The sequence below is a fragment of the Puma concolor genome, chromosome A3, assembly GCF_028749965.1.
Source record: "Puma concolor isolate L17-30 chromosome A3, mPumCon1.1.hap2, whole genome shotgun sequence".
NCBI lineage: Eukaryota > Metazoa > Chordata > Mammalia > Carnivora > Felidae > Puma > Puma concolor.
Genome location: NC_141669.1, coordinates 21,346,027 through 21,368,925, shown reverse-complemented (window position 1 = coordinate 21,368,925; position 22,899 = coordinate 21,346,027). Strand labels below are relative to the sequence as shown.

Genomic DNA, 22,899 nt, shown 5'->3' with positions numbered 1-22,899 from the left:
TGAACGCTTAACAAGGGTCAGCTCGTTCAGACTTCATGACCAGGCCTCCAAACCCCGCCCCCCCTTTGATGGTGCCCCTGGGGCAGTTCAACACGGCAGCCCCGAGCACTCTCCCAGGGTGGTAAACTGAGACCCAGGGAGGAAGCGATTGGCCTAACAGTAAAAACTCGGTCGGTCTGGTTCTAAAGGCAGCACTCTTACCCACAGTGCTCTAGTGTGAGTCCCCAGAAGCCAGGAACAGGCTCTCCTTAGACATTGACCCGAAGCCTGTTGGCAACGTTTCTTCCTTGTCTCTGCCCACACATTCACCAAAGCATCGGTCCCTCTGTGCGCTGCCCTCCCACTCTCGTTCCTGGCACCTGCACACCAAGGCCAGGAGAAATGGGGCAGGGGGTGAGGGCAGCTCCCAGCTCAGGGAGGCAGTTCACACCCACCACATTTTACATTTACAGCAAATTAGGTGCCTTCACGGCCTTATTTTACATTTCAACGGCCGCTGAAATCAGGACAGACCTTCTAGGCAGTAGAGCATCGTGGCTTAAGGGCACTGTGTTGCCTGTATTAACTGCACGGTATCTTGTGGTATCTTACCGAGGCTCTGAGCTGGGTGTCGTTACTCCCATTTCACAGCTCAGGAAACAGATTCAGACAGGGTGCTGCCCAAAGCCACACAGCTCCCACCTGCCGCGGGGTCAGGGGGGACCAGTGGCGACCACCGCTGCTCGCCTGAACTTCGGGGCTCAGGGGAAATGGCCAGAGTACGAACGGGCACTGCTAGGAGGGAGGGACTCATCACTGCCTTAGGCCGTTAGCCGCTGTCCGCTGGGTGAGAGCAGCTCTGGGTCCTTCCCCCTCTAGTACTTCGTCTTCGACTTCCACGTCTCTCCGGACGTCATGTTCGACAAGATCATCAAGATCTCGGTGAGTGGGGAGCCACTAGCTCAAACTGCCCCTTCGTGTGCCCTCCAAAAGGGCACCCCTCCGGGCGGACCAACCGTTAAAAGGCAGCCCCGTGCCCAGACACACAGCCGGGCTGATTTGGGCCCCTGTCACCTGTTTAGCCAGGTGCCTCTGTGTAGGGTCTGACCTAGTGACCCGTACCTGGCAGTCAGCAAAAATGAGGGCAGGAGAGATTGATGCTGAGCCTCAGCGAGCCGTCCCTGCCCTGCCAAATGCCCTCCCGCTTCACCGAAAGGCTCCATGGCCCAGAAAGACAGGTGGTGCCACCATCAGACCACCACACCCCTACCCCGCGGAAAGCCTCAGCCCTGCCCCACCTGACTGGGGGCTGGTGGTTCTGCCCGGAAGGTGATTCACTCCAAGAACCTGCTGCGAAGCGGTACCCTGGTGGGGTCCTTCAAGATGGATGTGGGAACTGTGTACTCCCAGCCTGGTGAGTATCTGTGCCCACAGCTCAGCAAGTGTGGCACTCGCCGTCCTTCCCGCCCTGGTGATCCCTGGGCCAAGCCTGGCCAGGACCATAAAGTCAGTGTGAGGCCACTGGGGGGCGTGGCATGATGGGGTGCTGCACACGGCCGCCGTGACTACCTGTGTTCAGGCTGCCGGATTCACAGGAGCCCCGCAGGGTAAGGGCATCGCCCCCTTTTTTTGACCTGAGGGGCCCGGGGCTCAGAAAAGCGCTGGGGCTTCCCCCCAGTCACCCAGTCGGTCTGGGGCGAAATCAGGCTGTGTGACTCCAGACGCCCACGGAGCCACACTGTCCTCCCCACAAATGCAGTGTGGCGGCTTCTGAGGGATGCGGGGCCCGCCGACCATCCATCGAGGGACCCGGGCCTCCCGAGAACAGCCATGAGGGGCTGTGGGGACTAGTAGCATTATGGGTCCCCGCGGGCCGACACTGGATGCGGTTGGTGAGGGAACCCTGAGGGGTGGCCCAGAGGACTCGTGAGGCATGGGCCGGGCAGGGGAGGTGCCCTCAGCCTGCCAGATGATGATGACTAACTGAGCACACGGCCAGCTCGGGAACCACGGGCATCCAAGCCGGCACCGGGCCCCAGCCCGTGTCCCTGAAGTGAACCCACCACTCAGGAGGCAATAATGACTCCATTGGGCCCTTGGACAGGGACAATACAATGTCACCCAGAGTGTCATATTTGACCCTCACGAAACAGGGAGGTAGGCATCAGCGTTCCTTCCCATTTTACAGATGAGACAAGGTGCCACTAAACTATTAAGTTAAATAAATTGGCGATTTCTTCCGGTTCGACCTCGTAGACATTCGGCTGGTGCACGCTCTGTGACTTAGACTAGGGAATCGGAGCCCAGACCCAAGGTGATACACACAAACATCACAAAATCATAGAACACTCAACCTGCAAGAGACCTTAAAACATCTAGTCCAGCTTTTCTATGAAGATGAAGAAACTGAGGCCCAGGGTACTGAAGAGACTTGCCCGGAGCCTCCTGGGAGTAGAACCTGGTCTCCCGGCTGCCACGCCAGCCTTTTCCACCGCCACACACACGCCGTGGTCCTCAGCAGAGGGTGGCCCCGGTGACCATTAGCGCTGTAGGGAGCAGGGAAGAGGGCCAGTCTCGATCTGGTGCCTCCCGGGGAAGCAGTCCCCGCTGTGGGCCGTGGGCTGGCGTGACACTGGCATCCTTGAGGAGGCTTCCCAGCGCCGTACCGGTAGCAGGGGTTTGGAGAGTGAGTGAGGAGCCTGACGTGGGCGCCTGGGCTTCCCGGCGGTAGAGTTCTGGTGAGGGAACCACCGCCACTCAGGGAGCACCTGTTAAGTGCCAGGCACACGGCTATTGCACACCGTCCCGGCGGGCCTACCCCCCACGGCCCCGTGTAGACATCATCACTGCGTTTCACTGGCAGGAAAACAGGCTCAGCAAGCTTACATAGCGGGTCCAGGGAAAGGAAAAGAATGCGAACCCAGGCCCAGGGGGGCCCAAAGTCCAGGCTCTCCGCTAGGGTAACCCACCGCCAGATTTGCTGCTTCTCCTGAATCTGTTCCCGAGCCTGGTACCCTTCAGAGGAGCCTGAAGCCACATGGCCCCTTCAGCTGGGGCACTGATGTCTGCACTCTGATGGCCTCTGTTTTGGCCTGACCTCCCCGATGAGTCCCTGGTCGCTGACCCAGCCACGGAGTCGCTGGAAGCACGATGCCAGGGGCACGGGACTCCTGGGTGCTGCTGGGAGTCAGTGGTAGCAGGATCTTATGGAGCTGGTAGGCTTTCCCGGGGACCGGGGCCTGTTTTCACCCTGGCAGGACCACATTTGCGCCATCAGATGCAGCCTCAGGGACACTGCTCAGTCACCACTGCTCCCTGCTGGAGATGAGGAAGGGTCGTACGAGGCCACGCCCATCCTCTGGTACCTCGTAGAGGAGGCCTGGAGTGCTTGCAACCTCCCAGCCCAGCAAGCCTTCCCTGGCGGGTGTCAGAGAAGTTCGGATGGGGGAAGGGTAGGAAGGAGCCATTCCAAGCTCAGAGGACCGCAGCTATAAAGGCAGAGGGGTATGAAGAGCACCTCGAATTGTTCGGAGAGGAGAAAGCAGCCGGGCCCCGCAGGAGCACAGGGGCAGGGTGGGATGAGTGGGGTGAGCCAGGCAGGGCTGAATCGGGAGGCCCCACAGACCACGCCAAGGTCCGTGGTCTAGATACCCCAAGCACTGGCGAGCCCCAGATGGTTCGAAAGGAGGAGTGAGGGAGGGGAAGCCTCTCTGAAGGTTCTGTCCGGCAGCTGTGTGCAGGTTGTCCGCAGGGGTGGGCTAGGAGGGCTGCGGGCCAAGAAACCAGTCTGGAGGGTCTTCTCTTCAAAGACACCACACTCAGGGATGCGGGACCTTGTCCCAGCTGCTCGCCCCTCTGGGAGCCTCTGTCTCCTCCTGGCCATGCTGGGGACCCGGGGCCTAAAGACGCTCGGCCCCGCCGCTCTGCAGCTGTCCCAGGGCGGCAGGTGCAGTCCCCACCCCTCGCCACTGCAGAGCACCAGTTCCACCACAAGTGGGCCATCCTGTCGGACCCCGACGACATCTCCGCCGGGCTGAAGGGCTACGTGAAGTGTGACGTGGCCGTGGTGGGCAAGGGGGACAACATCAAGACGCCCCACAAGGCCAACGAGACAGACGAGGATGACATTGAAGGGTGAGGCTCCCATCCCGCCACAGCCCCTGGACACCTGACCTAATCCTTCCTTTCCCCAGCAGGAGACCCTGGGGAGGACTTGGCCCTCAGACCCCACCCCTCACTTCCCTCACCCCTGTCCTCGCCCACCCCCAGACAGCCCAGCTCCTCCAAGAAAGACCGAGGGCAGGGCTGGTCTCGGCATCCGCAGACTCTCCTCCCAGGAGAGGAAGGACTGAGGCGGTGGGGCGTGGGGGAGGGGGGCCGGGGGGCAGGAGTTCACGGAGATTGTTCCAGGCCCCAAAGGTCTGCCGACGCCAGGGCAGGACCGGCGTGCCCAGGCCGGGCCACCACAGCCTTAGCTGTATATACTGGCAGGAACTTGCTGCTCCCCGAGGGGGTGCCCCCCGAACGCCAGTGGGCCCGGTTCTACGTGAAGATTTACCGAGCAGAAGGGCTGCCCCGTATGAACACCAGCCTCATGGCCAACGTGAAGAAGGCGTTCATCGGGGAGAACAAGGACCTTGTTGACCCCTACGTGCAAGTCTTCTTTGCCGGCCAGAAGGTACTGGGGTGCAGGATACAGGAAGCTGGGTTTGGGGTGAGAAGCGTTAGAGGTGCAAGATGATTGGGGGAGGGGTCTGGAGGAGGATGTGGGCAAAATCAGAAGCCGGGTGACGCCTTCGATCCCCTGGTGCATTGGAAGAGAGAGGTGAGGGGAGCTCCAGCTGAGAGGGGCTGGGGCCAAGGCCAGGTTGGGGGTCCTCCCTGCCTCTGTGTGCTAGACACCAAGAGCTAAGGCAGGAGCATTGAAAGGGAGGAGAGTCTGAGAGGCTGCAATGGGGGAGAGCACCTGCCGGATATAAGTACACACACACATACACACATGCCACACATACACATACACACATGCATACACATGCATATACACATACCACATATACATACACACATCCCCCCACATGCATACATGTATACCCCACACATGAATACACACATACACATACATACATGTGTGCACACACAGCACATGTACACATATACATGCATACATGCAAACACCATCCATACACACACATACACATACACATACACACACCTCAGATGTACACATGCATACATACATACCACATGCCCCGTATACCTACATATACATACATGTATGCGTACATACACACATCCCACACACACATGCATACACACGCATATACACATACCACATATACATACACATATCCCACGCATACACATACACACATGCACACATGCATATATATACCACATACACACATACACACATGCGTGCACACACATGTAGACATACCATATATACATACACAATCCCACATACACACATGCATACACACATGTACACATACCACGTATGGATACACACATGCCACACATACACATGCATACACGTGTATATGCACATCCCCCACACACATACACACATGCACACACATGCATATATACATACCATGTATACATACATAATCACACATACACATACACACAAATACACACATCACACATACACACATATACACATATCACATACACACACCTCACATGTACACATGCATACACAGACCACACCTACACACATGAATACACACATACACATACATATGTGCACATACACATTGCACATATACAGACACCATGCATACACACGTACACATATATGCACACATATACACATATGATATACACATGCACACACCCCAGATGTACACATGCATACACACATACCACATGCATATATGCATAGCCCATATACATACATACAATACACATGGGCATGCATACACACGACACATACGCATGCATACCCATGCATATACACATACCACATATACATACACACATGCCACACATACACATACACACAAATATGCGCACATCACACATACACAGATGCATACGCACACTCCACACATACACACGTCCTACACGTACACATATGCATGCATACATAATGCACATACACATATACATCCACACAGCCCACACATACACACATGCATACACACATATATACATATCACACACACCCCACATGTACACATGTATACATACCCCACACACATGAATGCACACATACATACATGTGTGCACATACACACACCATTATATAATATACATGCACATATACAGACACCACAATATACACATGCATATACATACCACATACACATACATACACCCCACATGTACACATGCATACACACACCACACACACACACAGGCATACACACATACCCCACATACATACATACACATATACATATGCATACATACACAAACATGTACCCACACACCCCCACACATGCATATACACATATACATATGCACACATATGCACACCACATAGACACATACACTTGCACACATACACACACCACACATACATATACATATATGCATGCATGTGATATACACACACCACACATATGCGTACACGCACACACACACACACACACACACACACACAAACCCTAACCTTCGCTCCCTCCCACCAGGGCAAGACATCAGTACAGAAAAGCAGCTACGAGCCACTGTGGAATGAGCAGGTCATCTTTACAGACCTGTTCCCCCCACTCTGCAAGCGCATGAAGGTGCAGATCCGAGATTCCGACAAGGTCAACGACGTGGCCATCGGCACCCACTTCATTGACCTGCGCAAGATTTCTAATGATGGAGACAAAGGTCAGCAGCAGGAGACTGGGCTAGGGGGGAGGGGACTGAACGGAAGGAGGGAGTAAGACCTCCCCCCTCACACCTCCACACCTCCACCATCTCACACCTCAGCCTGAAGGGCCTGGGCATCGTGAGGGCTTGGTCAGCAACCCCTGCCTCAAAGGAAAGTCATGGCTCAGGTCTGCACAGAGCTGACAGAGCCTGCCTGAGCCAGGCTGCTTGGGTTTGAACCCCAGCCCTGACAGTTAGTAGCTGTGTGATCTTTGAACCTGTTTTCCCATCTGTAAGATGAAAATAATTATGTGTGTATACATATAGGTTACATATATATATGTGTGGACTGCTGCCATAGTCCCTATCTACAGACTCGTAGGGACTGACCCCTTCTAGGACCCAGGCACTGGGTACCAGGGAAATAGAGCAAGAGAAGTATCCATTCCTGTCCTCATGGTGTTCACTGGGGACTAGAGAGGCGGATGTGCTACCAAATGCTCAAAACCTAAGGCCAAAGGCACAAAAGGCCACATATTATATGATTTCGTGTATACGAAATGTCCAGAACAGGCAAATCCGTATAACCAGGAAGTAGGTTAGTGGTTGTGGGGGAGGGGAAGTGGGACTAACTGCGAATAGGTACAGGGTTTCTTGGGGGAAGGGGTGCAAGTGTTCTGGAATTAGGTGATGGTTGTACAACACGGTGAATATACTAAAAACCTCCAAAATGCACATTTGAGAACGGCGAACTTTCTATTATGTAAAGGATCACATTTTAAAATGGTGAATTTTATATCCTGTAAAGTATATCTTGATTTTTTTAAATGGTATAATTTGTTTTTTTTAATATGAAATTTATTGTCAAATTGGTTTCCATGCAACACCCAGTGCTCATCCCAACAGGTGCCCTCCTCGATGCCCATCACCCACCCCGCCACTCCCCATCAACCCTCAGTGTATTCTCAGTTTTTAAGAGTCTCTTATGCTTTGGCTCCCTCCTTCTCTAACTTTTTTTTTTCCCTTCTCCTCCCCCATGGTCTTCTGTTAAGTTTCTCAGGATCCACATAAGAGTGAAAACATATGGTATCTGTCTCTCTCTGTGTGACTTATCTCCCTTAGCATAACACTCTCCAGTTCCATCCACGTTGCTACAAAAGGCTATAATTTGTTTTAAACCAGGCAGAACAAAAACCAAACCAACAAAGCACACGCAGCAGAACTGGACCCTGTGTCACACAGGAGACCACAAATTCCAACAAACGGGAGAAGTTAGTAGGGACGAGGCGTTGGGCCGGCCTCCCCGGACAGAGGGGGGATCTTCGGAGAGGAAGGGGGAGGTCAGCGGAAGCGGGTGGGATGCCCGGTGAGGTGCCTATCTACACAGGCAGCAAAGGGCCAAAAGGCCACGCTGAGGAGTTTGAGACGAGCTGGCATCCGTCTTTCAAGTAGACTGTGGGCAGCCCTGCTCCAGATGCCAGGGAGCAGGGAGCGTGACCCAGGGAAGTGCTCCTGGCCAGGGGGAAGGCCTCCCCAAGCCTGTCCACGCACAGCAGACGCGAGCTCTCCCTGCAGCCTCCTGTTAGCCGCTCGCCAGCCCGCAGGCTGTCTCTGGCCTCAGACATTTCACCGAGCAAGGCACGGGGTCCTCAGCTCTGCAACCAGGAGGTGCAGGCCGGAGCCCCCGCAAGAGGTCCCACCACCCCGGGTGAGCCCCTTGTCCCTCTCCCCGTGGCCCACAGGCTTCCTGCCCACGCTGGGCCCGGCCTGGGTGAACATGTACGGCTCTACACGCAACTACACGCTGCTGGACGAGCACCAGGACCTGAATGAGGGCCTGGGGGAGGGCGTGTCGTTCCGCGCCCGCCTCATGCTGGGCCTGGCGGTGGAGATCCTGGACACCTCCAATCCTGAGCTGACCAGCTCCACGGAGGTGCAGGTGGAGCAGGCCACGCCTGTCTCGGAGGTGAGGTCCCGGGGGCGGGGGGGGGGGGGCGCTGGGCTGTCCTCCAGAGCCCCCAGCTCAGCCCGCTTCCCGCCGTGGCAGCCTGGGCCTGGGCTCTGCCTGTGGCTGTCCTGTCTGCCTCAGAGGGCAAGACCCCATGACGAGGCCTCCTTCCCAGGGAAGCAGGAGCCCGCGCCCTGCTGGGGGCCTCTGTTCCTTCCTACTGCTTGTGCCTGACTCTGCCTGGAGGTCCCCAAATGGAGCCTCATCTCTGCCCTGTTCCTGGCCATGGTGGTCCTTGTCCAGGGATGTCCAGGCTGGAGGGCAAAAGAATTTGGGCCTCGGCACAATGGGGTGGGATGTCCCCCACCATCAGCCCACAAGGCCCGTCTGTAAAGGAGTAGGGAGAAGCCTGGCACTGGGCCCAACATCCTTGCTGAGGTTTGGGGATGGTTTGAACCACCTTCCCCACAGAGCTGCACGGGGAAAATGGAAGAATTCTTTCTATTCGGAGCCTTCCTAGAGGCCTCAATGATCGACCGGAAAAATGGAGACAAGCCAATCACGTTTGAGGTGACCATAGGTGAGTGCTGGGCTCACAGAGGGGTCTTCAGGCCTGGGAACTGCTGGGTAGTGACCACCAGGCCCTGCACCACAGGCGGGGGCAGGGGAGGGAAACTTTGACCGCTTCCCTTTGCACGTCCTGAAGCACCCACATAGTACCCAGTGTACCTACGCGAGGGCACACACCCGCCCACAAGGGTACCACCTGCAGGGCTGAGCTGTGTTCCGGACATGAGGAAGAAAGTCTTCCCTGCAGAAGGGAGAGGGGACAGAGTAGGAATACAGCCATGCCCGAAGCTGGACCTCGAGCTCAGCGGTCAGCAGGGCCGTTAGCAAGATCTTCGCAAGGGGCGGAGGACGTGGGCGCCTTCCCCTGGCTAGCGTTCTATCGTGTCCCAGCAGGTAGACTCGTGGCACCCTCCCCACTCCCTGATTCACCTCTTCGCTCCCACAAACCCGAAGCAGTGGATCAGCTGGCAGGAGCCTGGGGGGAAAGGACTCTAGGCCCTCACCTGCCGCTTTCTGCCTCCAGGCAACTATGGGAATGAAGTTGATGGCCTGTCGCGGCCCCAGCGGCCTAGGCCCCAGAAGGAGCCTGGGGATGAGGAAGAAGTAGATCTGATCCAGAACTCCAGTGATGAAGATGCCGGTGAGGGTGGGGACCTGGCCTCGGTGTCCTCAACTCCGCCCATGCGGCCCCAGATCACCGACAGGTGAGCCAAGTACATGCAAGGTCCTGAGAGGCCCTGCCTGCCGCCTCCCGACTCTCACGGCCTGGCCCTCCCACCTCCGGGGGCCCTAGTCCTCAACCCCCCACCTCCTCCCACCCAGGAACTACTTCCATCTGCCCTACCTGGAGCGCAAGCCCTGCATCTACATCAAGAGCTGGTGGCCCGACCAGCGTCGCCGCCTCTACAACGCCAACATCATGGACCACATCGCGGACAAGCTGGTCAGGGCCAGGCTGGGGGCGCGGGGCACTTCGGAGGGCCTTGCCCAGCTTGGGAGCCTCCCCTGCAACACACAAGGCAGCCTGCCCAGCAGCTTGCCATGGGGAGGGTGGGGGACAGGGGGTGAGGATCGCAGGAATAGCCCCAGCAGGACCTCTCTTCCTGTCCCTGCTCCCATGTCCCGGGAGTGGGCGGAGGGCCCAAGGGCTACCTGGAGTGGAGTCCGGGAGTCCTGGCCCATCCGTTCCTGGTGTCCCCTGGGGGCCGCTGGCCACTCCCTCTGTCTGTGGCCCGCACTGCCCTCCCACCCCCCATCTAGCCCTGAGTTCTGCCCAGTCCCAGCAAGTCCACCGGGACCACAGCCCCACAGCCCAGAGGGGGCTTCTTCCTTCTGGAAGAAACAGAACCTGGGGAATTGGTGGTTTCCGTAAAGTGGCAGGACCCTGGGGAAGGGGCCGGGGAGCATGGCGCTAGTGAGAGGTCCCAGGTCGCTAGCCCCGCGGTCCCCTGATGCATGGGGGGAGACGTCTGGGGAGGCTGAGGTTGGGGGGCTGGGGCTCAGCCTCACTCCGGGGCCATAGGAAGAAGGCCTGAACGATGTGCAGGAGATGATAAAGACAGAGAAGTCCTATCCGGAGCGTCGCCTGCGGGGTGTTCTGGAGGAGCTCAGCTGTGGCTGCTAGTGAGACGAGAGGGTGGGGAGTGAGGGGCTGGAAGGGGGGGGCTGGGCAAGGAAGGAGGTATCTGCAGGCCCCCTGCTGGCCCGTGGGCTCCGCTGAGCCCTGCCCCCCTTGTCCCCCAGCCGCTTCCTCTCCCTCGCTGACAAGGACCAGGGCCACTCGTCCCGCACCAGGCTGGACAGGGAGCGCCTCAAGTCCTGCATGCGGGAGCTGGTGAGGACACACCGGGGCTGGGGGGGAGGGTGCCGGAGGTGGTGGGGGGACATCTGTCTCCGAGGTCACGGCCACCGGGGCCAGCCCCCTCCACCGTGCAGCATGGCCTGAGCCCCACTCATAGCACCCTCCACACACACACAGGAGAGTATGGGGCAGCAGGCCAAGACCTTGCGGGCACAGGTGAAGCGGCACACGGTGCGGGACAAGCTGAGGCTGTGCCAGAATTTCCTGCAGAAACTGCGCTTCCTGGCAGACGAGGTGTGGCCCCCGTCAGCGCTCGGAGAGGGGGTGCCCGTCCCCTAAACCGGAGTGACTAGAGCGGAGAAGGGGTTGCTGCACAGGAAGGGGCTGGGCAGGACCACCGAGGAGGCCCCTCCTTCTCTGACAGCCCTCAGGGGACAGGGGTGGTGAATAAGCCCTTCGTCCTGTCGTGTGTTCTCTCCACTCCACCCGTGGGAGGGGAAGGAGGACCCGGCATCCGGGTCCCCTCTGCTCTGCAGACCCAGGCCTGGCCCTCTGAGGCAGAGATGCTGAGGGTCAGTCAGGCCCCGTGGCAGGACCCCTCCCTTAGCGGCCCCCCTCGCCCCTGACCCCAGCCTCAGCACAGCATCCCCGACGTCTTCATCTGGATGATGAACAACAACAAGCGCACCGCCTACGCCAGGGTGCCCTCCAAGGACCTGCTCTTCTCCATCGTTGAGGAGGAGCTGGGCAAGGACTGCGCCAAGGTCAAGACGCTCTTCCTCAAGGTGCCAGAAGGGGAGCGAGGCTTGGGGGGGGCGGGGCGGGGCTAGGGGCCAGGGTTTGCATCTGGCTTCCTTCAAGGGATCAGCCTCCCCTTGGAGGGAGTGGGCCCCCAGCCCTGGGGCTGGCAGGCCTGAGCCCTCAAGTAGCAGGTGCTCAGAGAAGAGCTGGAGAGAACAGCAAGAGGGGGAGGGGGCAGCGCCTGGCCCGCCCCTCCCCTCCCCCCCCCCCCCCCCCGCACTCTTCCCACCCCAGTCCCCCTCCCCCGCCCCCCCTCCCGTCCCGTGGGACGGCTTTGGAGGGGCAGGGGCAGCTCTGACCAAGGCCTCTGCCAGGCCCCCCACCCCTCCCTCACCCCATGGGGCCGGGCAGCTGACCCCACGCCCACCCCCAGCTGCCGGGCAAGCGGGGCTTCGGCTCCGTGGGCTGGACGGTGCAGGCCAAGCTGGAGCTCTACCTGTGGCTGGGCCTGAGCAAGCAGCGCAAGGACTTCCTGTGCGGCCTGCCCTGCGGCTTCGAGGAGGTCAAGGCAGCCCAGGGCCTGGGCCTGCACGCCTTCCCGCCCATCAGCCTGGTCTACACCAGTGAGTGACGGCCCCTGGGCCTGGGCCGCCCCTGGCTCCCAGCCCCGGCCCCGGGAGCCTCAGCCTGCTCTACCCCACAGAGAAGCAGGCGTTCCAGCTCCGGGCCCACATGTACCAGGCTCGCAGCCTCTTCGCTGCCGACAGCAGCGGCCTCTCGGACCCCTTCGCCCGCGTCTTCTTCATCAACCAGAGTCAGTGCACGGAGGTGAGGGCCCGGGGCAGGAGGGAGTGGCTCTGCTCTGGAGTACTGGGGAGCCTGTGAGTGTGTGGGACCTGGAAGAACAGATCAGCCAGCACCCCAGATCCCTGGAGGACAGCCTCGCAGATGTCTGCAGGCCCCCACCACACTGGTAAAGGCTTTAATTGTGGTTGCATCCACCACAGAGGAAAGGAAAGACATGGGGGTTGGGAGGGGCCTTGGGACCAACATGACACCCCTTTCCCTGGAGTCCCTGGAAGCTGCGGCCACTGGGGGTGACTCGTGCTCATGTATCTGCCCGCACCTCCCCCCACCGCCCATTACCCACCGCCCCGCTGCCCGGTGCCGCAGGTGCTGAATGAGACCCTGTGCCCCACCTGGGACCAGATGCTGGTGTTCGACAACCTGGAACTATATGGCGAAGCCCATGAGTTGCGGGATGACCCCCCCATCATCGTCATCGAAATCTACGACCAGGACACCATGGTACGGGTGGGCTCCAGAACCAGGGACCTATGCCTTCATCCCTGCGTTGCACCTACCTCAACAGCCACCTCCGGCTGTCTGCACCCAGCACCAGGGTGCTTGCCGGGAAGCTGGGGTGGGGGCGGGTCAGCAGCCACATGTCTCCTGCCCTGTCACTGCCGGCCAACCCCTTCCCGATGCCGTGGGCCACCGGGATCTCAGGGAGGAGCTGGGCCAGGGTGTCCCTACCTCCTGCCACAGACTGGACCAGCTCAGGCCCAGAATCACCAGGACATCTGCCAGCAAGGCCTGGTACCACCAGCCTGCCCACGTCCCTGGGCCCCTAAGCCCCCTGCCCACACCTACTGCAATCAGCAACGGCCCCACGGCTCTCCGTGGGAGCTCTGGATTGGGCAAGCAAGGATTGAGGCGACCCCTGCAGAGCTGGGGAGCCACCGCTCCAGCTGCTGGGATACCCCGAGAGCCCTGAACTAGACGTAGGACGATCTCACTGCCAGTCCCGAGTCTGCCATTCGCTGCCAGCGTGGCCTTGGCCGAGTCTGCGGTGGGCCCTAAGGCCTGGTGTCCCCATCTGTAAAATGGGGTGGTCGCACCCGCCCCTCAGCTGCCGGGGCTACGGCGAGGACTGACCGGGATCCCAGGCGCGAACGTGCGCGGTCAACTCGGGACCTGGGAGGCCACCTCGGTCATTTGTCCCGTCAGGGCAAAGCCGACTTCATGGGCCGGACCTTCGCCAAGCCCCTGGTGAAGATGGCGGACGAGGCGTACTGTCCACCCCGCTTCCCACCCCAGCTCGAGTACTACCAGATCTACCGCGGCAACGCCACTGCCGGGGACCTGCTGGCTGCCTTCGAGCTGCTGCAGGTGGGGCCGCGGGGAGGGGGGCCAGGGCCGGGGGCGGCTATCCTCCCCGTCCCGCCGCGAGGCCGGCTTGACCGAAGCTGGTGGTGGCCCGGGGCATCAGGGGCCCGGGGCATCGGCCATTTCACCTGTCAGAGAACTCACGGGGAAGGAGAGTGTGATACTGTGACTCCCATTCCCCAGATTGGGCCTGCGGGGAAGGCAGACCTGCCACCCATCAACGGCCCGGGGGACATGGACCGAGGTCCCATCATGCCTGTGCCCGTTGGCATCCGGCCCGTGCTCAGCAAATACCGAATCGAGGTGTGTGAGGGCTCCGTCGGGGTCCTCCTGTCCCTGCCCTGGACAGGCCCTGCCGTGTTCTGGCTTCCTTGCCCCCTTGACTCTCTTTCCAGCAGGGCTCTTGTGCACACTTTACGTGGTTGGCACCCAGGAGACTGAGGGCCTAGCAGGGGAAGTGACTTGTCCAAGGTCACACCCAGAGCCAGCACAGAGCCAAGCTCCCCCCCCACACCCCCATCCAGTGGCTGCTCAGCCTGCACTGAGTTACACTGCCTCGTTCCGGGACCTTCCCCAGCCCTCCTGTCCTCGCCCCCACACCCACCCTCGCCCCGAAGCGCCTTAGGGACACCTGCCTCTCATCAGCTCTCGGGGCCCTGCCCCTCCAGTCTTGCTGCCCACCCACGGCCCAGTTCCTTCTCAGGGGGCCCAGCCCACCCTCAAACGGCCCCGCTGAGGGGGCTCTCCTCTCCCCCCGGCCCAGGTGCTCTTCTGGGGCCTGCGGGACCTGAAGCGGGTCAACCTGGCCCAGGTGGACCGGCCGCGGGTAGACATCGAGTGTGCGGGGAAGGGGGTGCAGTCGTCCCTGATCCACAATTACAAGAAGAACCCCAACTTCAACACCCTCGTCAAGTGGTTTGAAGTGGTGGGTGCCGGGCAGGGTGGGGTGCGGCTGGTGTGGCTGGGGGTGGCCCGGCTCCTCGGGGCCCCCCTTGAGCCCGGGCTGCCCTCGGCCCACATCCCCCAGGACCTCCCGGAGAATGAGCTGCTGCACCCGCCCCTGAACATCCGAGTGGTGGACTGCCGGGCCTTCGGCCGCTACACCCTGGTGGGTTCCCACGCCGTCAGCTCTCTGAGGCGCTTCATCTACAGGCCCCCAGACCGCTCGGCGCCCAACTGGAACACCACGGGTATGGCCACACCCCGAAGCCCGGGCCCGGCTGCATCGGCCCACGGGAGGGGCTCCTGCCCGCAGTCCAGGCCTTGAAGCCGCCAGCTGGCTCTGCAGGGGGCATCCCCAAGTGGGTGTGGGGGAGACCAGGGGAGGCCCCATCCTGGGGACCAAGGCTACCTTTGGCCACCCCTCGCTCTAGAGCCAGAAAGGGCTGGAGCCAGACACACCCTTAGAGGGCCCCGGGGGCAGGTGGCTTCCTCTACCGGCTCTTGGAGGAGACCCAAGCCTCCCTTCCAGCCTCCCTCCCAGCCCAACCTCCCCTGTTTCACTGCAGCTCAGCCTTCTCTCTGGCTCCCTTTCTGCCTCTCCGTATGCCCAACTGCTCTGTCCCTCCCTCTTGCCTCAGAAAGTTCCAGAATCAGCTTTAGGCCTCTGGTCCTTCCAGCCACTTCCGACTCTCACTGTTACTCCTGCTCCTTTCTGTCCGTCTGCCTGTCTGTCCATCTCTCTGTCCAGGCAGGCTCCCTCGGGGTCGCCGTGTGCTGTGCGATGGCGGTCCCTCCTCTCACCCCCCAGGGGAGGTCGTGGTGAACATGGAGCCAGAGGTGCCTGTCCAGAAGCTGGAGACCATGGTGAAGCTGGACGCGGTAAGGCGCGTGGGGTCAGTCCTGCGCCTGCTGGGAATGTGTGACACTTCTCGCGAGCGGGGCCGCCTCCTTTGGCATGTCACGGTCGAGGGCCCACCCTGGCTACGTGTGCAAGCGGTCCATCCAAACACTGTCCTGGAATGTAAGACTGTCGGTCCTGCGTGTACATGCCTGAGTGTGCATGTGAACGTGCACACGTGCACGAGCGAGTGGTGTGCACGTACGAGAGACAGAGGGAGCAGTGACCGTTTGAGGTGATAGCCTGTAATTATTTTTACTCCAACAAGCCACACCACGTAGACACTAGGCTCCTTGTGTGAGCACGAGCGTTCTTTCCAGAAGGTCCCTGCGTTTCCATCCCAGCCTTTAAAGAGCAGCCCTGCCTAGGGGCGCCTGGGTGGCGCAGTCGGTTAAGCGTCCGACTTCAGCCAGGTCACGATCTCGCGGTCCGTGAGTTCGAGCCCCGCGTCGGGCTCTGGGCTGATGGCTCGGAGCCTGGAGCCTGTTTCCGATTCTGTGTCTCCCTCTCTCTCTGCCCCTCCCCCGTTCATGCTCTGTCTCTCTCTGTCCCAAAAAAATAAATAAACGTTGAAAAAAAAAATGTTTAAAAAAAGAGCAGCCCTGCCTAGGCCTGGGCTGGGGAAGGATTTCCAGGTGGAAGCTCCTTCTTCCTCTTGGTCTTGGGACTAGGGGACGTTTATCTGCCAGAGGGGGACCTGGCCTCTGGGGTTTAGATGCAGAGATGGCACCTGCAGGGGAGGGTGGGGAGGAGGCCGGCCTGAACCAGGCCATCCTGAGTCCAGACAGCACCAAGGGGCTGGATGTGGGCTTCTTCCCTACCACATTATCTCCATCCCATTCCTGACCTCACGTGCTCCACACAGCCTGGGGCTCCTCCTAGCTTCTGAGGTCTGAGCTTGGTCTGAAATGACCTTCCCTTGGCCCACAGTCCTTACTTAACCCCACAGAGTCCCCGCCGGCTGGCTGAGTTAGCACTGGGCATGGTTCTCAGGAAAGGGGAGCAGATACGGGCCAGGGCCTGGCCCACAGCACTGCCAGGAAAGCCCGCTGCTGGGGGGCTGGGCCTGGAGATCCCATGACCCCTTGGCTCCCTCCCCGGGGGCTCCTCCTGGGGCCGGGGGTGGGCCCTGTCATTTCAGAGCATCAGTGAACAAGACAGAGGACAGCACAGGCCCAAGCTTCGCCACCTTTCCCCAGGCCCTGGGCTCCGCTGGGGCGTTTTCACCAGGGCCCTCTTCAGCTACGCATTTGTGTGTGCCTCCGCTAAATTTTTAAAGCCCTTGCCCTGGTAAGGGGGGAGAGTAGGGTTGAAGTTGACCCTGTCCGGCCATCGTTACCGAACTCCCAGCACATGTGGGTCAGGCTCCCTGCCCAACCCTCAGTGCCCACCGAAACCATCTGGGGGGTTTACAACTGTGCAGGTGCCCAGCCCCCACATTTGGACTCAGTGGCAACGTGGCACTGATCGTTTGTAAAGCCCCCCTCCCCCCCGCCGGCGATTCTGACGTGTAGCCGGGGTAGAGAGCCACCGTCCTTGAAAGTCTGAGGAGACATCTGCCAAGCAGACCTTTTTCAGGTTCACCAGGCAGTGTGCTCCTGTCAGGGCCAGGCCCACAGAGCACAGGGGCTCGTGGTGAATGGCCCTGCACGAGGTCCCTCTCAGCTCCCGCTCTTCTCCTCTCCTCTCCTGGATGGACACCGCCTGCCGCTTCATGCCCTCAGTAGCTAATTCTGCCCCTGTCTCCTTGGTTCCCCTCTGCAGACTTCTGATGCCGTCATCAAGGTGGATGTGGTGAGTGCGGGCCCATCCGGGGGCTTTGGGGAGAGAGGACCCTGCAGTGACATAGGGTATCAGGCCAAGGGGCCTGACATCAGGGACTGAGCCACTCCCCAGCCCCTGGATGCTCGGGGCCAACCCACCCTTCCAAAGAGGCAGAAGGAGAGAACTACTCAGGCAGCAAAACCCCTCACATTGACAGGTCATGAGCCTCTCTGGGCCATGGCATCCTCCTCCACAAAACATGGCCCTTGACCCTTTGACATTGGTGGCCCCAAGAAGCCTCACGGAGTCTAAGGCTTCCCAGAAGCAGATGGTCAGAATGGATGGGGGACCCCTGGATGGTCTAGGGCCCTGGGAAAGGCCAGGGAGCAGGGATGTATGTGGGACTCTGGACCTGGCCACCCCTCCAGGCTGACGAGGAGAAAGAGAAGAAGAAAAAGAAGAAAAAGGGCAGCTCAGAAGAGCCAGAGGAGGAGGAGCCCGATGAGAGCATGCTGGACTGGTGGTCCAAGTACTTTGCCTCCATCGATACCATGAAGGAGGTGAGGCCTCGGGTCCGGGCTGGGGAGCCAAGGAGGAATGGGGTTAGGGGAGGTGACCCAAACTCCACATCGGCCCCTCCAATCCAGCTTCTTTCCCATCCCCACCAGGGCCAGTTCCCCGACTCCATCAACATGAGCTTGGAGCACACTTGTTTCACATCCTTCAAGTTCTAGCTCAGGCCCCACCTCTTCCAAAATGGCGGTCCAGTCTACCTTCCCTGGCCAGGTTTCCTCTTGTCTTCACTCACTCATTCCACAAACATCTCTTGAGTATGTATGATGAGTCAGACACCTTCCTAGGTACTGTGGGAGCCAAAGATAAGTCCATACCTGCCCTAAGGAGCCCTCGGTCTACTGGGCAAATGGACACGTAAGCTGCTACACTACAGTGTGACGACAAAGCCAGAGCAATGCCTGGGGGAGTCAGAGAAGGCTTCCCGGGGAAGGTGACCTTTGAGGAAGAAGAGAAACATGTGAGCCGAGGCCGAAAGGGAGCAATGGTTTCTTAGTGGTTCTTGCACCTCCTCACAATGCTTCATTCTGCACATCTCAGTCACTGTGGCTGTGAAATATTCTTCCCCGACTGTGCGCGTTCAGCTTCTGTCTGCTGACACTGACTGCAAGTTCCAGAAAGTGCACTTCTCTTCTTCCTCATGTGTCCCTCTCCCTGGCTCAGGGCACTCCCCGACTTACTGACCGACCAGGAGGGACCTGTGCCCATGATTGTGCTTCCTCAGTAGGACCTGAGCTGATCCAGTCATCCTCTCTCCCCAGGCCCTTTCTGTGGCCCAGGCTGTGTGCAAGGTTTCCGATGCACGTTAGTTAGCAGGCTAAGCTGCTGTAGCAAGTTAGATTGGTGTGAACAAGACAGAAGCTTCTTTCTGTCTCACATAATGTCTCGGAGAGTAGAGTTAGGCTGGTATGGTGACATAATGGTGGCAGGCACGAAGACCCTGCCACTTGTTACTGGCATCTGTGTGGTTGGAGATGACTCACCAGTGCCCAGGAAAGGGCAAAGAGAAGAGGAGGAAGCATAGTCCTTTCCTCTTAAAGCCCCAACCTAGAGGTTGCACATATCACTTCCACTCATGTTGGCCGAAATCTAGTCCCTGTAGTCACACTTTGCTGCTAGGGAGGCTGGGAAATGTAATCTTTACCTACATGCCTGTGTGTCCAGAAAAACTTCTAAAACTCAGGAAGGCAGATAATTGGGGGTCGCCTAGTAGTATCTTCTCCCACCATCATCTCCTGGATTCAAGCTGGCTAGGCTCGAGCTCCAAGGGGCTGCCTGTTGACTCCTGGTGTCTAATCCTGTAATTTGCATAGGTTGCCACCAGGTGGCGCCTTGGTTGAAACCCGGGGATTTAGTTTCCAGCAGGTGCAGTGAACTGGGTAGAACAGAAAGCACGTTTTTTCGTATTCAGTTATGCTTTTCTACTATACTTTTTCTATTAAAAAAAAAAAAAAAAGAATACCACTAAGAATCAACATTAAAGGGCATTTTATTTTTAAGTGGTGCACAATGTAAAGAATCATAAACTCCTGACCACAGTTGGTCATACTGTACACAATATCATAAACTTTTTTAACCCACTTACACAGAGTGCATGATGGGTTTGAACCCCAATAGGAAAAGCGTCTGTTTCTTTTTTTAAAATTATTTTTATTTGTTTATTTTTTGAGAGAGAGAGAAAGGGAGAGAGAGTGCAGGCCGGGGAGGGGCAGAGCGAGAGGGAGAGAGAAATCCCAAGCAGGCTCCGTGCTGTCAGTGCAGAGCCCGATGTGGGGCTAGAACTCACAAACCGCGAGATCATGACCTGAGCCAAAACCGAAAGTCCAAGACCCAACCAACTGAGCCACCCAAGCACCCCCAAAAGTTTCTAAGCATTTAAGACTGCTCTGAGACCACAGGATGGGGTCGAAAGACCCCCTCTCCAGGAAGCCCACCTTCTCTCCTCTTCACCTTATCTTTTGGCAGCAACTTCGACAGCAAGAGGCCTCCGGCATTGACTTGGAGGAGAAGGAGGAGGTGGAGAACACGGAGGGTGAGCCCGGGACCCTGGGTCTCTGCCTCTCTGCCGCCCTGGAGGGCTGGCTCCTCCACCTGCCACCCCAGCTGCTTGTCTTTCCCAGCCCAGGGCCCTGCGCCGCTCTAGCAGCCAAGGGCAGCTATCACCAGCCATCCCTGGGCACCAGGGGGCAGGCGTAGGCTCTAATCTAGAGTGACCGGTTCAGCCACCATGGTGAGAGACATTTACAGCCACAGAACAACAGAGCTTCAGCGTTTTCCAGGCCTTTTCCATGGAACGCTATTAATGGGTATTCCAGAAGGAGAAGAGGATTCTTTGGTCAAATGGATTAAACAGGTCTCTTGGCACAGGACTTCCCAGTGCCTTTAATATGCAAATGTTATTATAAGTCTCTAAAAGGAAGATAGAATATAAAATATTTCCCCAGCTTCTTTGACCACAATAGGCACTCTCTTCTAACACATTCCAAGAACATCCACAGCGGCTGTTCCACTGAGTGCGGTTTGGGAAATGCTGGTGTAGAATAGCCCTCTGGATATGACAGACGAGCAGATTGTGGCCAGAGAGGAAAGTGAAATGGCCAGAGAGGAAAGTGCTGTGCGGCCCAGGCCTCCCGACTCAAGACCCACGCCCCTTCCCTGCTCTGCTCTGCCGGAGGGCACGGCAGCGGTCTTTGTACACAGTCCCAGTGTGGCTTTATGGGTGCCCTGCACCCACCCGTGGGAGGCAGGCATGCCAGGGAGTACTGTCTGCATCTTACCGATGAGTACACAGGGCCCAGAGGAGTTACATCAGCAAAGTCAATTAACAGCCGATCTGGGTCTCTAACCCAGAACTTCCTGCTTCATCGTTTCTGCCCCAAACTGACCAGGGCCTCCTTTTCTGGTTCTGGCCAGGCCTAAAGGGGCCGATGAAGGGCAAGGAGAAGGCAAAGGCGGCAAAGGAGGAGAAGAAAAAGAGAACCCAGAGCCCCGGCACTGGCCAGGGGCCTGAGGCCCCAGAGAAGAAGAAACCCAAGATTGATGAGCTTAAGGTGAGGGTCTGGGGGCAGACCCACCAGGAGTGTGGGGTCCTGCCTGGGGCAGGGGCGGGGGCAGATGGGACAAGACGGGGTGCGGTGGTCGTGCCGTGTCCCCCTGATGGCCTGGCCTGGCTCAGGTGTACCCCAAGGAGCTGGAGTCTGAGTTTGACAACTTTGAGGACTGGCTGCACACTTTCAATCTGCTGCGGGGCAAGACGGGGGATGACGAGGACAGTTCCACGGAGGAGGAGCGCATCGTGGGCCGGTTCAAGGTGAGGCCAGGAGTGTGCGCCCAGGCCCTGAGCATCGTACCCCTCGCCCACCAGCTCTTCTCCCCACCCCAAGCCCAGGGCCGACAGTCAAGTGGAACTGTCAGCTGCCCTGATTCATAAACATGAAAATATTTCTATGCTGCTTAAAAAAGAGCATCTGCCCTGAGTAACCCACCCCCAACGTTGCCCTGGCCGCTCCCTCCTGAGCCCCTGGACCCCCCTCAGATCCATCAACCCTGAGCACAGGATGCCATCCCTCTGTACTGTGGACCGTTTGGAACGCTACCCTGGCCTGAGCCCCTGCCTTGCCCCAGGGCTCCCTCTGCGTGTATAAAGTGCCACTCCCAGAGGACGTGTCCCGGGAAGCCGGCTACGACCCCACCTACGGCATGTTCCAGGGCATCCCCAGCAACGACCCCATCAATGTGCTGGTCCGAGTCTATGTGGTCAGGGTAAGACTCACCTCGAATCCCCTCCCCCCGGTCTCCCAGTCCTCCTGCCCAGGAGGCGCTAAAGCAGCGCTCTAAAGTGTCAGTGTAAAGTGTCACAGCCCCAACTGGGAGGCACCAGAGAGGTCACCTGGCCTAGTTCCCACCTTCTCTAGAGGAGGAAGCCAAGACCTGAGATGGGCGACGACTTTTGCCCCAGGTGACACAGCAACTCTCCTTTCTCCGGTCCAGTGCTCCCGCCCTTTGCTATCACGGGACCATCAGAGAGGGGTGAGGGCACTGGAAGGCGAAGAGGGTGTGTGGGGAGCCTGCTCAGGAGCACCCCTCCCCCACCCCAGGCCACGGACCTGCACCCCGCAGACATTAACGGCAAAGCCGACCCCTACATTGCCATCCGGCTGGGCAAAACTGACATCCGAGACAAGGAGAACTACATCTCCAAGCAGCTCAACCCTGTCTTTGGGAAGTAAGGCCTCCTGGCGGCCCACGGGCCACCGCCCCCTCTGGCCCCACCCGGCTTCCCTGGCCAGACACCCTCAGTCCTTCTAACCCCCACCCCGCCAGGTCCTTTGACATCGAGGCCTCCTTCCCCATGGAATCCATGCTGACAGTGGCCGTGTACGACTGGGATCTGGTAGGCACTGATGACCTCATCGGGGAAACCAAGATTGACCTGGAGAACCGCTTCTACAGCAAACACCGGGCCACCTGTGGCATCGCCCAGACCTACTCCATGTGCGTGGGGCGGGGGGGCAGGGGCAGGGGTGGAGCAGGGGCAGGGGCAGGGCAGGGGCGGGGCGGGCGCACCTGCTGCATCTTGACTCTGAAACCCAAGACTCAGAGATCGTGGTCTGGGAAGGTGGATATATTACAGTTTCGGTCCCAGTCCAGGCGTCCATTCGTACAGACCGAGCAGACCACAGATTCTAACACAAGGAGAGAGCCGGG

At 58.8% G+C, this 22,899-nt stretch overlaps 1 protein-coding gene across 9 annotated transcripts in view; it reads left to right on the top strand.

Annotated features, from left to right (window-relative positions):
- OTOF (otoferlin) overlaps nt 1–22,899 on the top strand; it is a 93,907-nt gene that overhangs the window by 64,191 nt on the left and 6,817 nt on the right. For 6 of the 9 annotated variants that reach the window (XM_086700185.1, XM_086700179.1, XM_086700178.1 and 3 more), the window contains 29 exons: nt 859–921; nt 1,309–1,393; nt 3,954–4,113; nt 4,471–4,657; nt 6,618–6,804; nt 8,529–8,752; nt 9,206–9,314; nt 9,828–10,008; nt 10,127–10,247; nt 10,827–10,927; nt 11,048–11,138; nt 11,283–11,399; nt 11,738–11,890; nt 12,280–12,469; nt 12,550–12,674; nt 13,020–13,154; nt 13,857–14,018; nt 14,199–14,318; nt 14,779–14,940; nt 15,043–15,205; nt 15,706–15,836; nt 17,620–17,649; nt 18,048–18,179; nt 20,158–20,224; nt 21,106–21,242; nt 21,368–21,502; nt 21,817–21,954; nt 22,290–22,417; nt 22,516–22,686. In XM_086700185.1, coding sequence (XP_086556311.1) covers nt 859–921; nt 1,309–1,393; nt 3,954–4,113; nt 4,471–4,657; nt 6,618–6,804; nt 8,529–8,752; nt 9,206–9,314; nt 9,828–10,008; nt 10,127–10,247; nt 10,827–10,927; nt 11,048–11,138; nt 11,283–11,399; nt 11,738–11,890; nt 12,280–12,469; nt 12,550–12,674; nt 13,020–13,154; nt 13,857–14,018; nt 14,199–14,318; nt 14,779–14,940; nt 15,043–15,205; nt 15,706–15,836; nt 17,620–17,649; nt 18,048–18,179; nt 20,158–20,224; nt 21,106–21,242; nt 21,368–21,502; nt 21,817–21,954; nt 22,290–22,417; nt 22,516–22,686 — 3,905 coding nt within the window. The remainder of the gene's footprint in view (nt 1–858; nt 922–1,308; nt 1,394–3,953; nt 4,114–4,470; nt 4,658–6,617; nt 6,805–8,528; nt 8,753–9,205; nt 9,315–9,827; nt 10,009–10,126; nt 10,248–10,826; nt 10,928–11,047; nt 11,139–11,282; nt 11,400–11,737; nt 11,891–12,279; nt 12,470–12,549; nt 12,675–13,019; nt 13,155–13,856; nt 14,019–14,198; nt 14,319–14,778; nt 14,941–15,042; nt 15,206–15,705; nt 15,837–17,619; nt 17,650–18,047; nt 18,180–20,157; nt 20,225–21,105; nt 21,243–21,367; nt 21,503–21,816; nt 21,955–22,289; nt 22,418–22,515; nt 22,687–22,899) is intronic. The other 3 variants (XM_086700186.1, XM_086700180.1, XM_086700181.1) reach the window with 1 other exon arrangement.